The 16754-nt window shown below is 28.0% G+C and overlaps 1 protein-coding gene across 1 annotated transcript; it reads left to right on the top strand.

Annotated features, from left to right (window-relative positions):
• Window positions 1-10286: 10286 nt before the first annotated feature.
• Window positions 10287-14106, top strand: LOC137823437 (putative serine/threonine-protein kinase PBL11). The gene is made up of 7 exons (XM_068628575.1): window positions 10287-10547; window positions 10680-10744; window positions 11376-11698; window positions 11920-12055; window positions 12217-12359; window positions 12460-12583; window positions 13341-14106. Exons 2-7 carry the CDS (start codon window positions 10693-10695, stop codon window positions 13793-13795), a joined length of 1233 nt encoding a protein of 410 aa, XP_068484676.1. The 5' UTR covers window positions 10287-10547; window positions 10680-10692; the 3' UTR covers window positions 13796-14106.
• Window positions 14107-16754: the final 2648 nt, after the last annotated feature.

The following is a 16754-nucleotide window of genomic DNA, read 5'->3' on the forward strand; positions in this document are numbered from 1 at the left end:
AATGCACAAGAATATATGCACTTTTGTTCGAGATATTTGGATGGAGTTGAGACAAGATTAAATAGATATGGAAGAAATTATGAAGGTGATGTACAATAGTTAAATAAATAAAAGTTTAAAATTTTTCTGCAAGTCGAAAAATCATTGCATGCAAAAAAAATATGTTGAGTTAAATGTAGTAGAACGAGAACAAGCAATAAATTATGTTCTCCAAAATTGCAATAAAGTCTCACCTTTTATTGAGTAAGTTATTTTCTTAAATTACACATTTATATTATTGTGATTATATATAATTTATTATAATTGTGTATTTTATGATCAGATTGCAGAAACTAGAATTGGAGAAAGCAAATTCACAAAATGTGGAACAAAGACATCAAAATGAATTTTTTCAATGGTTTAAAACATATGTAAGAATTAACTAAATCAGTTTGAAATTATATATATTAAGCATATTTATCTTATTATTTTTTCAACAGGTTTCACTTTTGAAAAGAGGAGACGGCAGAAGAATAAATGAGTCATTATTTCACTTGGCATGTGGTCAAGATTCACGTTTTTTTTATGTACAAGTTATTTGATAAATGGTTGAAGGTTTAATGTAAAGGATTGAGATACGTACTTGAAATCACAAAATAGTTAGTTAGAGGTGATGAGAACATAGGTAATTTAGATTACTTTTAGTGTCTTGACAAATATTATTGAACTAAGTTACTCTGGTGGAAATAATGTTGTTTAATTTAAATGTGATTGATGGGTTTTGTATTCCAAGGAGAAAGGATATAAAGAAGACAAATGTGGATTTATTCTTATTAATACTAAACATAAATTGAAGACTAATGAGCCATATGTCTTAACTAGTCAAGCTCAACAAGTGAATTATGTTAAAGGCACCAAAGATCCTAATTAGCTAGTAGTAGTGCAAACAAAGCCTCGAGATTGGTATGATATGCTAGATGAAGCTATAAATGAAGTGTGTCAAGAAAACGAAGATATTGGCTCAATTTCATTTGCATCTAACGCGTCAGATAATGAGCATGAGTTTTCATTGAATAGAAATGCTAAGGTCAATCCATAACTACTGGAAATCCAATGATGCCTATGGAAGTTATTGATGATGACAATGAAGAAAGTGATGATGCAAGTATCGATGTAACAGATGATGAAGAAAACAATGTTATTGATGAAGATGATAATGATGATAATTGATGTTTTTATATCATTTTGTAAAATAAACTTTGTTACTAGTTATGTTTATTCTTTTTAATGATAAATATTTAAATGAATCATATATATATATATATATATATGAGAGAGAATAATTTAGACGATTTAAATTTTATATGCTAAATTTAAATTTGAAGTGAATTTCATAATAAAAAGTATAAATGTATAAAAGCATGAATATATGAATAAAAGTATCAAAATAAGTATTGCAATTGTAAAGTGGCACAATGAAAATAAAATTGTTTCTTGAATAAAGGATCATGTTCAAATTTCAAGTAAAAAAAATAATGTTTTTTTTAACAATTACCAATGAAATATTAATAATGAAAATTAATATTATATGATCCTCGTTACTTTAGAAGCATTAAAAAAAATATTAATTATATTCTAATAAAAAAATAAAAAATTTATCATATGATATTTTATATTAATGAATAATTATTTGTGACATGCATATTTTGTCATTTTTAATAAGACAACTTTGACAAATTAAAGATAGTGGCAATTAATATATAAACACTGACAAATTAAAATATACTCACAACTAATTTTTGAAATTTTATATATATATATATATATATATATATCACTATTAATTACATTATCACAAAATAAAAATAAGGTTTACTTATAAAAAGGAAGATCATAAATTCAAATATAAAATAATATAAATTTCTAAAGTGGTATAGTATAATGAGAGTATTAAAGTTACCTTTTTACCTCATTAAAGAGTCCTAAGTTCAAACCTAAAGTAGAACAATTATATTTTACTACTAATATAACACTACAAGAAAATCATGAAATAGAAACCAATTTTAGAAACAAAAAACAATTAGTTGCTATAGTAACTAAATTAGAGACCATTTTAGAGACTAAATTTTTTTTGGTTTCTAAATTAGTTTTTATTATTGTTAAATGGTTTCTAAATTGGTATCTAATTAACAACTAAGGTTTTTGCTACCAAATTTAGAATTTAAATAATTGGTAGTTAAAACTTTCGTAGCTAATTAAAATTTAGAGACTATTTAACAATAATATAAACTAATTTAGAAACCAATTTTTTTTAGTTTATAAAATGGTCTCTAATTTAGTTACTATTGCAACTAATTATTTTGGTTGTAACAACGTGCTTTTTTTTTTAAACCAACTGAAACATTCTTCCCACCACAGTACCATTTTTCTTCTTTCTCTCTCTCTCTCCATATTCTCTTCTCTCCCTCTCTCCTAATTTTCTCTCTCAAACTTCTTCTATTTTAGAATCTGATCATACCACGCTGTAGCTGAGGAGTTAAGGAACATTTCTACCCGATTAGATTTTTAAACAGAGTAAGTTGATTTTTACTCTAAATATCCTTTGTTCTCTGTTTTTCCTTAGGATTTAATCATCAATCTTGGTGGGGTCAGTTGAGAAGTTTAATCCTCTCAACTTATTCTATTATACACTGAATTTTTGTTCTGTTTGGATAACTTGCATTAGGCCCGTAAATCTTGAAGCTTATCCAGACTGTGGGAAATAAAATTCTAGAAGTTGCTTGGAAAGCAAGCAATTAAGGTAATGGAAGCTAAATTTAATTTTTAATAGAACCTTAGGCTAGAAGATCTGGATATGGAAGGGACGTGGTCCCAATATTCAATTTCTCTTGCAGGGATGTTGTGTGTTGATATATATATATATTGATTTGTTTGTTTATATATTATTTAAATTTGTGAAAATATTGGGTTTTGATGATTTAGTATTAAAGTGTTATTTTTTTATGTCAAATAGACTTTTGAATATTGTGGATCACTTTTTGAATGATATTGTATGACGGAATGGTATGGAATTGAATGCATACATTTGGGATAATGTATGGACTGATGTTTGCTGTGTATTAAGTATTGATGCCTATATGGTAACAGAGATCTTCGAGCTTCACTAATGATCTAAGTCACATAGACTAAGATATCAGGTGGTGAGAAGCTGATGGGGGAGTTCATGCACACCGTGACATATGAGATGCACGGCTTGGATTGTATTGAACTTACCCTGATCCTTTCTGTTGGATTCGCTGGTAATCTTTGGATCAGGTGTTAGTCTCTGGTAGGACTTACTTAATACGGGTCTTCCGGAAGACGTTGTTTGTTGAATATTCTGGATGTGTAGATCCATGTGAGATCTATGTGATTGTTTATTGTTGAGATTTGAAGAAATTTGAATAATTTGAAAAATTGATCATGTAATTTGGTTTTCTCTTTTGATTTAATTGTGTATATTATAAAATTCTATTTTCACTAGCTTACCCTTGCTTTTCTTACTGTGTTTGAATTGCGATGAATGTTCTATGTACACGAGCAGATGACCATACAGGTGCAGGAGAGCTTTAGAGGTTTCAGAGTCCTATTTTGAGTTGTGGATATGTAAATATTTGTATTTCTATAAATCCTAATCATGTATTAGGAATGTTTTGAAAAACTCCAAGTTTGTATAGAAACTGGTAGAACTTTTATTGTAATAGTTATATGTAAATTATGGGGTGTTACATTGGTCTCTAAAATTGGTTTCTATTTGATGATTTTCTTGTAGTGTAGATTTATCTAATTATAATTTTGTTTTATTAAATATATAAAAATAAATTTATGACATATTTTAACAAACTAATAATTAATAGTTTGTAATTCATAATAAATAATTGTTAATTTTTATAAATATTTAATAACTTTTATATTAACTATATTTTTATTTTAAGAAAAATAATTTTAGTATATCACTTTTTAGTAATTATTTATGTGTTTTTAATTTTTTAATATACTTATTGTGATATTTTTTTTAATTTTTTTATTATTATAAACAATATTAGTGACATAGAAAAAAATAGTTATAAATAATATAAATAATGACAAATTTTATTTTTATTACTAACTATTTCACTAAAACTAATTTTTCTAGAAGTGTTTGTATGCTTTAGTTTTCGAAGTTGTAAAAGTCTTGGTCTTCTCAGCACAATCTGTTGACTTTTGGGTCTCTTTTCTTCCATCATAGTTTTGATTAGGTTTACTGTTTTCTTCTATAAAAAATAAAAATGATAAAGATAAAAATTAATTCTCTTAAAATGATTTTTATTGTAATTTGACTTCTATTCAGTGTATTTATATTTATCTATCATTTATTTCTTTCACTCACTATATATATATATATATATATATATATATATATATATATATATATGATACTCAAGGTGTCTCTAAATGATTATCAGCTTATTAGTAAATACTTTAGAATATGTTGGATAATTATTTTTATAAGTTTGTTTTAAAAGAAAATATAAAAATAGAATTGATTTTTATATTTAAATTTATGTATAAACTAATCTTAATTTATGATTGTTTTTTTAAAGAGTTTTTGAATAAGCATGCACATACTTACAAGTGTGTCATACTTGTTGTACTACTCTCTTTATTTTCTGACACATATCATACAAAGAAAATATTTTTATTTGTGAAACATGATACCTTGATGATGATGATGAGTGATTATCAATTTCTTTGAAGTCGTGGAGAAGTTGCTGCCAAATTTCACACTATTTTGAATCTTCATTTTCATTTTTTATTCTTGCTCTTTTCTCTTACTTGTTGTTCATCAATTGTTCAGTTGACTTGAACAATATCTATATGCAATGAAACTTCTCAATGCTTAAAATTTCTAATTCTCCAAATTTATTTTATTCTCTGAAAAAGTGTTGTTTGTTTGAAATATTTTATTCCAACACCAAAATTATTCAATAACTTGCACAACTTATTTCTAATAAATAATTAATATTAAGTTTAAATTTTTCTTTAGTTTGTTAATTAATCTTTTAATACAACATGATAAAATTTCTTATAAATTTTTTTGTGGTATTTTTTTAGTTTTAGAATTTTTTTATTTTGTATTTCATTCCTATGTTTACATTAGTTTTTTTTATAAAATTTGATAGATGACTTTTAGTTAAAAACATTTTATATCATCATACTTCTTCATATAGTCGAATATAAACATTACTAGGTTTATATGATGTAGTGATTATATTTAAGTATATATATTCTTATGTTATTTTAAGAAAAAATTTGTTATAATATCCATCACTTATCTCATTTTATATAGTACAATATAAATCATACAATGTTAAATTTTATAACAAGAAAACATAAGAAAATTATCAACAATTAATGTTGGTAGGTGGTCGATCCAATAATTAATATCAAAGGTTTGATAAGGTGTTACAAGTTCAATTCTCAATGTGACAATGTTAATGTTAATCTGCATTATTTATCTCTATTTAAAGTCGAATTATAAAACAAGTTACCCTAATTCGTGATCTATTTCATACTTGTTGTGCAACTACTCATTTCATATTACTCCAATTTCAAGATGTCACATTTCTATTCATCACAATTAAAAGAATATGATTGACATAAGATCAATTCATCCGCAAAGATTATATGTAGGTCCTTCAAAGACAGACGTCTCAAACTCACTTAGAATTTGAGTTCATCGGAAATAACAACCACCTACCGTGTGTGTGTATATATATATATATATATATATATATATATATATATATATAAAATAATACACTAAAAAAATGTTGGTGTACAACTATTAGCTGAAAAGACCGCTTTAAAACTTGCAACCAAACACTTACACTGATTAAATTTATTTTCCTAAAATAAACATGTGTTCAATATCAACTTCACATAATATAGAAATAATCATCCCAAAACATATATATAAAAAAAAGTATACTCTACTTTTAGAATTAAGATAGAAAATAATCTTGATTTAGTCATCAGTGTGCACCCTCATCACTTTATCAAGACTCTTTTCATTCTTAATACTTTAATCTTTATTCATAAAGACCAGTTTGACTCAAACACAAAATATTTCAAGCAACAACTTTGTTAAGCATCCTATTGGAAACTTTTAACTAAGTCTTGACGCTAGACTTAAACAAAAATCTACATTCAAGAGAAACACAATAAACTCACTACCCTCAGGTTATCCTAAGATGAACCGCTTCGATAACATTAAATGTAACACCTTGAAAATACATCTAACTATTACAATATTTCTATACAAACTTAAATTTTTCAAAATATTTCTATTACAAGATTATGACTTATAGAAATATAAATATTAACAATATAAAGTTCAAAACAACATCCCAAAGCCCTCCAGACACTCCGACACCTGTATGATCATCTGCTCGTGTACGTAGTCCAGTCATCACAGTTCACAACACAACAATAAAAGCAAGGGTAAGCTAATGAAAAGAAATTTTATAACATATTAACATATTTAATTCATACAAAAAGAACCAATCAAACTAATTATTTATAAACATTTCTTTTAAATATTCTCCTATAAAATTTCAATATTAATTTCATCATTCATATAGACCACACATGGATCTATTTTCAATCACAATCATTGAATTTCATTTCAATCCCACTTCGTCTTTTGGAAGACCCGTATTAAGTAAGTTCTACCAGAGACTAACATCTGATCCAAAAATTACCAGTGAATCCAATAGAAAGGATCAGGGTAAGTTCAATACAACCCAAGTCGTGTATCTCATATGTCACGGTGTTCATGAACTCCTCCATCAGCTTTTCATCACCTGATATCTTAGTCTATGTGACTTAGATCATTACTGAAGCTCGGAGATCTTTGTTACCACATAGGCATCAATACTAAATACATAAAGAAACATCAGTCCATACATTATCCCAACTATATGAATTCAATTCCATACTATTTTCATCATACAATGTCATTCAAAACGCGATCCACAACATTCAAAAGTCTATTTATCATAAAAAAAACAACACTTAAATACTAAACCATCAAAATCTAATATTTTTACAAGTTTAAATAATATATAAACAAACACACAATATATAAATGTATATCCAGATCCAGATCCCCTCTAAATGTAGATCTTTTAGCCTAGGGTGCTATTAAAAATTAAAGTTAGCTTCCCTTACCTGTAATTTCTTATCCCAAGGAAATTCCGATTCAAGCAGGGGAATCACTCTAAAATCTAGGGACCTAAAGCAAGTTATCTAAACATTACCAAATTTTAGGATAAACTTAATCAAGTTGAGAGAAACACTTTTACCAATTGGCTTCACTAGTATTGATGACTAAGTCATAGAGAAAAACAGAGAATAAAGAAACTTTAGAATAAAAATGAACTTAAATGTACCTTGACTCCTTAGTTACAACATGGCGTAATTAGATTTCGAAACAAATGAGGTAGGAGAGAGAAAATAAAGAAAAAAAGAGAGGAAAAAAGAAGTGAGAGAGAAAAAAATGAAAGGAAAGACTTTTATACAATAAAATAGAAAAAAAAAATTTCAAGTAGTTTTCTTTTTTTTGTTATTTTTTTAAGTTATCACTCTATATCAATAGGTAAAAATAAATATTTTCAGACATGAAATATTTCACAGTAAAAAAAATTATAACCACCAAAGTACATTTAAAAAAATTTTGAAAGAAAAAATAAAATAAAAATTTATTAAAGACTAAAATATTTAATCATCTTATATTTATTTGTTTATTTATAAATATAGTCTTCTTTTGTTTCTGAATGTACTACTTCTACAAGAACTACTACTAGTAATAATAATCTTCCTTGGAACATTGAATGACGTTAATTAATTCAGTTACAAAATAAATATTATAATAGTGTAAATACACACATGTGTTCCGAAATTAGTAAGAATACACATTATTAGATTGCAGTCAACTACCAATTTCTAAACTGCAGAATTATTTGCCAAGATTCTTGCTAATCTTTGTCACAAATCTTACAATTCTTTTTTAATCATTTCAATCTTCACTCAACATTCATCTTTCCATCAACATCATCATAATTCAATCATCATCAATTTTCCAAGATCAAATCTCTCACCAAATTACTTTTCTAAATTACTCACTTTTTCTTCTTCTTTCTATTCTATTTAACTACCATAATTGGATAATTATTACTCTTCCATTATCAAAGCATAAATCGTGACGAAATCGTTTTCAAAATCTGTAACTCTCTACTACAGAAATGTAATGAAGAAAAGAGATAGTACTTGTAAAATATATTCTATCACTCAAATTAATAATTTTTTGTTACATTAAGTTAATGATATTTATAATAGTTCGAAATGGTTTAACTTTAAACTCCTTGAATTATGACTAAAACTTTATAAGTTAATCTATATTATTATTAAATACAAATTATATTTTTTAAAATAGTTATTATAAATAATATTTTATAAATTAAAAATGATTGGTATTTAAAGTAATTTTTATTTTATAAAAAACTATAAATTAATTTTTAAATCGTATTAATTTTAGAATTTGAAGTAATTAGTAGCTAAACTTACTTTTGATAACTAGTTAATTACTAATTTATAAAGTAGTTTATAATTTTTTTATTAATAATAGAAATTATTTTAAATATTAATAATTTTTTTAGTTTATAAAATAATATCTAATTTAGTTAATATAGTAATTAATTATATTTTGTTTATATAGTTTTATGTAGTGATTTTTTTTAATATTTAATTATTTAATTTATTATATATTAAGTATTATGTAAAAAGTTTGAAAACTTAGAATTGATGAAAAAGATATAAAATATAAGATGAGTCAAATTAGGTATTTATAAGAAGAGTAAAAAGATAGAATAAATACAAACCATGGGCTGTCATTTTGATATGCATACTACTAACCTAAACTTTCTTTAATAGTTTCTTATTATCATTTAAGTTAAAATATGAAAACAGATATCATATTCATACAATTAACTTAAGATTTCTTTAATAGTTTTTATTGTCATACATACAAGTCGAAAAATAAAAGGAAGATATTTTTAGCAAAAAGATGGATATTTAAATAGAAGTAAACTATATTTTTATTGTAAAATAAGAAGTATTCTGATAATTTTTCAAAATAAAATATAATATGAATACTAGAAAAAACATACGCTTGCACTGGTGAATTCACATTTTTTATTTTATTATTTATATATAATTATATTTAATATTAAAAATTAAATAAAAAAGTTATATATATTTATTATGTATTTATTAAAATTTAAAAGTAAACAATATATTTTATTAAAATTAAATTCATAATTAAATATACAAATAAAAATAATATTTTAATAACTTTAGTGTCATTAATAGTTTAGTGTCACTATTAATTAACATTCTAACAAATACAAATATAAGAAACATCATATCTATAATAATAATCTATTTCAAAGAGTTAATGAAAAAAATAAGAAAAATGTTTAAAATAACAAAAAAACTTCTTATTGTATATTTTTTAAATAATAAAATAAAATATTTGTATAAAAATAAAATAAAAAAAGTAAATATATGCAGCAAAAAACTATTATAAAGAGAATCTCTTTATATAAGTATAAATATTATGATAAATTGTATTTTAAATAGCGTTGGAAATAATGGATAGTATTTTAAATAACATTGAATATAGAAAATGGAAATCTTATATTACCATATAATTAAGACAAACATATCAAATAAGTAATAATCTAATAATTGTAAAATACGTAATAATCTAATAATTGTTAAATACGTAATAATCTAATAATTGTAAAATAAGTGTACAGAAATCATTAAATAACAGTGGGGACAAAGTCTCATAAGAAGACAAGAATCCTTGACTGACAAAAACGTGATGATGGTGTAAAATTAAAAACCTTTTTTTTTCTTTGACGGAAGTGGAAAATTAAACTTCAAACTAGAAAACTTAAACGATAATTACAAACTATTTCATCATAATCATCATAGTTTCACATCAGATGAAATCACCCCACAAACCATTTTAACCTTCTTTGACCAATTTTATGAACAATTTTTTGAATTATTGTAACAATATTATACATTTATATTTTTAATACTTTGTGGAGGCACTAAAACTCTTAAGTTTCAAGGTTTTAACTAATGTGTTTAACTTTTTTATGTTTAGATAATTATAGTAACATGTTATATTCCCTTAATTAATGTTGGGTGGAAAAAAGACAAAAAGAGAAAGAAGGTGGTGAAAGGTGAAGTCAACCTTCTATTCTACTTTCTCTGGTTTGCTAAAAGGGTCCAAAAAAGGCTACAATATTATCATTTACAAAAGCCACCATCAACAAAGTGATCAAAGTTCCTGTTTTGACCCTTCCTGCTTCCTTCCACGACCCTTCTCATCAAACCCCTAATCATAAAAGGTCGAAAAAGGCTTCTGAAATCAGCTACTGAGTGCGTAATCACTGAGATCTGCCTTCATCCTGGTGGGTTCAACAGTGTTTCATTCTGGGTTTTGTTGCCCCTTTTTTACTCATTTCTGCAAATTTGCATTTTCACCCTTTAAAGTTTAGTTTTTTGCTTGCATCTGAAAGACCCAACCTTTGATTTGGTCACAGGGGTGGTTTGTTGATGGGTGCTTGCTGGAGTAATAGGATTAAGGCTGTGAGTCCTTCCAATACAGGTCAGTTTTTTTTGGCTTGAATCTTCATTTCCTTCTATCTCAATTATTAAAATGGGCTAATTTTTCTTCCGGGGTTGGAAATGAACATGAGATAGGCTTAAAGCTGATAACTTTATGGATAGTTTTGCTGTCTTGTTCATGTTTCCTAGTATGTAATACATGATTAAGATCCTTGAAAGGCTGCTATGCTTTTTCCGATATGGTGATCTGTGCCTGAGGAAAAAAGAGGGTTTGGTTTCAGAGATCCATAGGATGGGTGGGTAGACTTTGGATTTGGGTATTCATTTGAATTGTAGCTTTTCCACCCGCTTAAAAGTTCTTTTCAGGCTTGGTTTGCCATGGGAGTAAAAATGGGGTTGGAAAGTCTTTGAGCGGTTTTGCACTACAATTCACTAGCAAAACTAGTTTATGAGCTTTCACCTTTTTTTTTAATCCCTCGGGAACTAAGGTTTTCTGCTAGGTAATTTTTCTGGAGAAAACTGTTATCTCAGTCCGATGGAAATTGTTGTTAAGACAACAGAAGAATAGGTTGGCGGGTTATGGGATTCCATGTGATTTTGTTTTATAAGTGATGAGTTGTTTGTTTTAAGGCCAGTCTTTGTGAAATTGTTTTTCTTTTGTATTCGTGTAGGGATAACCTCGAGAAGTGTCAGCAGGAGTGGCCATGACATCAGCTCAACTAGCAGGAACTCATCAGCCTCTGTATCCGTCACTTCTCGGAGTGAAGGTGAAATCTTGCAATCGTCCAATTTGAAAAGCTTCAGCTATAGTGAGCTAAGGGTGGCCACAAGAAATTTCCGCCCAGATAGTGTCTTGGGGGAGGGTGGTTTTGGTTCAGTTTTTAAGGGCTGGATTGATGAACATTCACTTACTGCTACCAAACCGGGAATAGGCATGATTGTTGCTGTGAAGAGGCTTAACCAAGAGGGTTTCCAGGGTCACAGAGAATGGCTGGTTAGTATCAATTGAATTATTTGCTTGATACTTTTTGTTTTAAATTTCATGTATATTAACAAAATTCCAGGCAACTGCAAGCATTTTTGGATACTCTTTCATTTTGACTATGATTCTGTGTGGGAGATTTTTAGTAGAACTTGACCATGACACTGAACTTCTACCAATTCCCGAGTTGGATAGTTGTTGATGTTCTCTTCTTTTTGTATTATTTGACTCAGGCTGAAATCAACTATCTTGGGCAACTGCAGCATCCTAACCTCGTCAAGTTAATAGGATACTGCTTTGAGGATGAGCATCGGCTTTTGGTTTATGAATTCATGCCTAAGGGTAGCATGGAAAATCATCTTTTTAGAAGTTAGTACCTTCTACTTTAGTTGAATGTATAATTCTTTATTCCTTTTTGTTTGTACCCCTTTTAAAGAAATTTTCATTTTCCTGAATAGTTATTAATTAATAAAGTAAAATTTAATCCTGAGTTCTAATACTAATGTTGCTCGAAATCATCATAAATGCAGGAGGTTCTTACTTTCAGCCTTTCTCGTGGAGTTTGCGAATGAAAATAGCTCTTGGGGCTGCGAAGGGCCTTGCTTTTCTTCACAGTACAGAGCCTAAAGTCATATACCGTGACTTTAAAACTTCAAATATCCTACTTGATACAGTATGTGCATAATTGAAATTTGAGCATGTCCTGTTATGGTTGAAAATTTGGTGGATTTAAAGTTGATTACTGAGTTGATTCGTTGCATGTTGCTTTGCAGCATTATAACGCCAAACTTTCTGATTTTGGGTTGGCCAGAGATGGTCCAACTGGTGATAAAAGCCATGTCTCTACTAGGGTCATGGGAACCCGAGGATATGCGGCTCCAGAGTATTTAGCAACAGGTAACAACTATAGTGTTTCTCAAATTAGACTATATTATTACATAAATAAGATTTTCTGACTACTTTCTTAGTCTAGTTACTAAATTTTCCAAAGCGGTCTTTACACTTTATTCTATCAGTAGAATTTTTGCATTTTTTAGGATCCATTTTCTAGGTGTGGGACATGAACCCTGTATTGGTATCATGGAATTCTAGCGTAGGGTTTATTAGGTAGGTCTTGTGGTGTGGTTCTTCCATGATTTTTATCAACTGGTATGTGTTAAGAAGAGCCTTCTGCCATGGCTCTCAGCTGCAAATGATGGCAGCTATGGTAATGTTGACATTGCAGTGTTTGTGAGAGTCTAGTCAAAGGGCTTGTGCACAGCCAGCATGTGTGGGCACTGGGGCTGTGGAATGTGGTGGAATGCTAGGATCGTATTGCAAGATAGGACTTGAGTTCCCCATTGGGAGTATGAGAGTCTAGTGTGGTGTTTATAAATCCTTGGGCTCTTCAACTACTATATCTAACTTTTGTGGTGTGATCTTCCAAAGGTTCCTTTCATTTTAATTTACACTAGTAGTGAGTACCCTGAATCTGTGTTTTTTCAGATTGCCAATTACCATGGTTTTCTCCAGTATCACTTTTCTTCAAATTTGTTGAAAGTTTCTTATATTTTCAATTATCAGTTACAATGTTTAGCTTTTAGTTTTTTCATATTAATATGCATACCTGAAAGTAATACCTATTATGATGTGATCGAAATTTTTGTTTTGGTAGGTCATCTCACTGCCAAGAGTGACGTATATAGTTTTGGAGTAGTTCTTCTGGAAATGATATCGGGAAGACGAGCTATAGACAAGAACCAGCCATCTGGGGAGCATAACCTTGTTGACTGGGCCAAGCCTTACCTGTCTAATAAACGAAGAGTTTTCCGTGTAATGGATCCACGTTTGGAAGGTCAATATTCTCATAGTCGAGCTCAAGCAGCAGCTGCACTTGCTATGCAATGTCTTTCTGTAGAGTCCAAGTGCAGGCCAAATATGGAGGAGGTGGTAAAAGCATTGGAGCAGGTTCAGGAATCAAAGGACATGCAGAGAAAAGGTGCTGATCATAAACATCATCATCTACGCAATTCCGGCCAAGGCCGTTCCAACGGCATCCATGGTGGTGCAGATGTGCCTAGAATGCCTTCTACTTATCCCAGACCTACAGCTTCTCTCCTTGGCGGTTGATAGTATTTTGTGATTCTACAAATAGGAAGCAGAAAACACAAGATTCAGAGGTTTAGGTGTGACATGAACCATATTTATGTAAGAAATGTATAGTTTGCATTATTTCTGTTATATTTTGTGCTATATATAGAATTTTTGTTGTTGTTGTGGTCCTGATTGTTAGACATGCAAGAGTCTAATGTGGATCCTTAAGATTATGGTGTTCACTAATTTTGAACCCTGTAAAAATCTGCAACACTACCCATGTGGTTGATGCACTACATATTTATCTTTTGATTTAAATATGTGAAAAAGTCGTCAATGTTTAACTACCTGACCCCCCCAACCACCAAGCCATGTCTCTGCTTTTCATCTGTTTCCAATAATCCTTAGTTCAACCAATTTTCTTTATCTTTTGAAACTTTTAAGTCAAATGCCCCAGACTTGACGTTTGTTGTAGTAACATGTGTCTGGGAGAATCATTTTAGATATTTCTTGAAAATATAAAAGTATAAAACCAATGAAGTTTCTTTTGTTATCATGCTCTCTTATATATAGTATAGTGCTTGTTTATTCCGCAGTCTGCACATTCAGCAGATATCTATTTATTTATTCATCCGAGTGTGTACACATTACACACCAAAGAAAAATGTTTTGAAATGTTGAGATTCACTCCAACCAAATCAGGTTCAATATATTAATATTTTATGAGATTAATACGTTGGTATCTGGTTTATAATGGAATAAAAAACTTGTAACTACTTGATCAAGACATATACTGACAATTTGTCTGCGTGTAGAGTTGTGTTTTAGGACTCAAAGTCCATCTATCCACCTGTCTCATGAACAGTACAAAGATGTGATTCCTTTCTGTACTGTAGTGTTCCTGACTCAAGTGTCCCAAAAGACCATATTTCTTAAGGCCTTAATCTTTGGTAGCATATCCATTTTGGTTTCGAGTGATTTACTCATCACATGAAGCCTTGTAGAAGGAAAACCAAATATGATGATGACTGCATAAATTTGTGAAAAGAGAAAGAAAAGAAAGTGTCAGTGATGTAATGAGAAAGGAAGAGAAAGATAATACAGAAAAAAGATCATAAGAAAGTAACTGTGTTTTTATGTTAATTATATTATAATTATGCTTCTTATGAAAAAAAGTTGCAGTATTTATATTTATATTATAATGATGTTTCTCATGAAAAAAAAAAACTTACAAAAATAACGGTCTCAAAAGTAAAAAATGTAATAACAATTGAAGAGTTTTATGGTTATGTATGATGAGTGTAAAATGTCAATTAATTAGAAATAGCTGTGAAAACGATTTTTAAATTAGTTATTATAAAGTTCAATATCTTTGTCTTTTAAATTAGTTTTAAATTAGGGGTGAGGAGGTTAGTGACATCAGCTCTTTGTTTTTTAGAAGGGGATTGGAAATATCTCTTCCCTTTTTCTCTGCTGTGAATGCAATGGTGACAGCTCCTCCAATGGAGGTGGCCATCATAGGGTCTTCCCAAGGGTGCAAGGGAAGCACTTTTGACCAAGAAGATGTTAAGATAATTGGGTCAAACTTGGTTGAGGGTAAACAAAATGATAAGTTTCTCCCAATTGAGAAAGTTTTTTTTTGTATGCATTTGAGTATATCTCAAGGGATTTCATTGAAGAATTAAATAAGATGGAGGTGACTTTAAAGATCAAAATCACCAAACTACCTTATGCAAGCATCAAAATTGGAAGGGCTTCAATAAGGTCATGCACCAATTTGTACTATTTAGTCCTAATGTTAATGTTGACAATTTAGGGTGTGTTTAATGTTAATGTTGACAATTTAGGGTGTGTTTAGATGAGATGTGTGAGGATTTGAGAAAGTAAATGTTTGAGGATGTGAAATGAAAGTGTGAAGAAAATGATGGTGTTTGGATTTGAATATGTTAGAGTAGATGTGTAAAGAAAGTTTATGGGAGTTTGTGAGTGATTTGATGGTTGTGAGAGAATTTTAATTTTTTTTAAAGATGTAAAATGTTATTTACAAATTTACCCTTGCATATTAAAAAAATATAATAATAAAATAAGATTTTTTCTAAAATATATTCATAAATTTAAAAATTATAATTAAAAAAAATAAATATGTATTAAATGTAAATAGGTATAATTTAAAAATTATACTTAAAAGAAAAAAAAAACATGTATTCAACAAATTAAATAAAAACAGGAACTTTACGTAGTTTCTTTAAATATTAAACATGTATTATAAAATTTAAAAATAAATCAAATATTATATAAATAAATAAAAAATGTTTTTTTGATATTAGGTAATTTAACAATAAATAAATAAATAAAAAATACTATAAAAAATATAAGGTAATTTAACAATAGAAAATACTTTCATAAAAAAATTATAATTAAATAAATTATAACTCATAAACATAATAATTATACATAAAAATATATTAACATAAACACAACAACAAATTAAATAAAAACAGAAATTCAAGTAATTTCTTAAAATATTAAACATATGTTATAACATTAGAAAATAAATCACATTTTATATAAATAAAAAAATACTATTTTTTAATATTAAAAAATCCTACAGTAATAGAAAATTAAAAAAAAAATATTATAATAGTAGAATAAATGAGGGTAAATTCGGAAATAATACATGCTGATGTGATTTTTTCCTCTACATCCTTTCATTTTGAGGGGAGAAGATATTTGTTGTTCATAGGTATATCCTCTCTTTCTCTTCTCCACAAAATCTTGGATTCAAATAACTGATATCTCCTCACTTCTTTGTCTGTGAACCGTACATCCATATAAGTAAACCAACCCTTAGATTGTTTAAAGATGTTATCGATAATGAGATGACTGAATTTTGTAACTTTGTATGGAATAATATGATTTTTTTTTACTCAATTTGTTTCCTTTTGTTTTAGTTGAACATTTCTATTTTGTTTACCCGACTTTTTTTTATTTAATT

The sequence above is a fragment of the Phaseolus vulgaris genome, chromosome 8, assembly GCF_051622355.1.
Source record: "Phaseolus vulgaris cultivar YP4 chromosome 8, ASM5162235v1, whole genome shotgun sequence".
NCBI lineage: Eukaryota > Viridiplantae > Streptophyta > Magnoliopsida > Fabales > Fabaceae > Phaseolus > Phaseolus vulgaris.

Bases quoted from the DNA above. Each gene is read 5' to 3' on its own strand.
- LOC137823437 (XM_068628575.1), top strand. From the start codon at position 10,693: ATGGGTGCTTGCTGGAGTAATAGGATTAAGGCTGTGAGTCCTTCCAAT. The intron at 12,360-12,459 runs GTATGTGCATAA...GTTGCTTTGCAG, and splicing joins CAAATATCCTACTTGATACA to CATTATAACGCCAAACTTTC. The intron at 12,584-13,340 runs GTAACAACTATA...TTGTTTTGGTAG, and splicing joins TCCAGAGTATTTAGCAACAG to GTCATCTCACTGCCAAGAGT.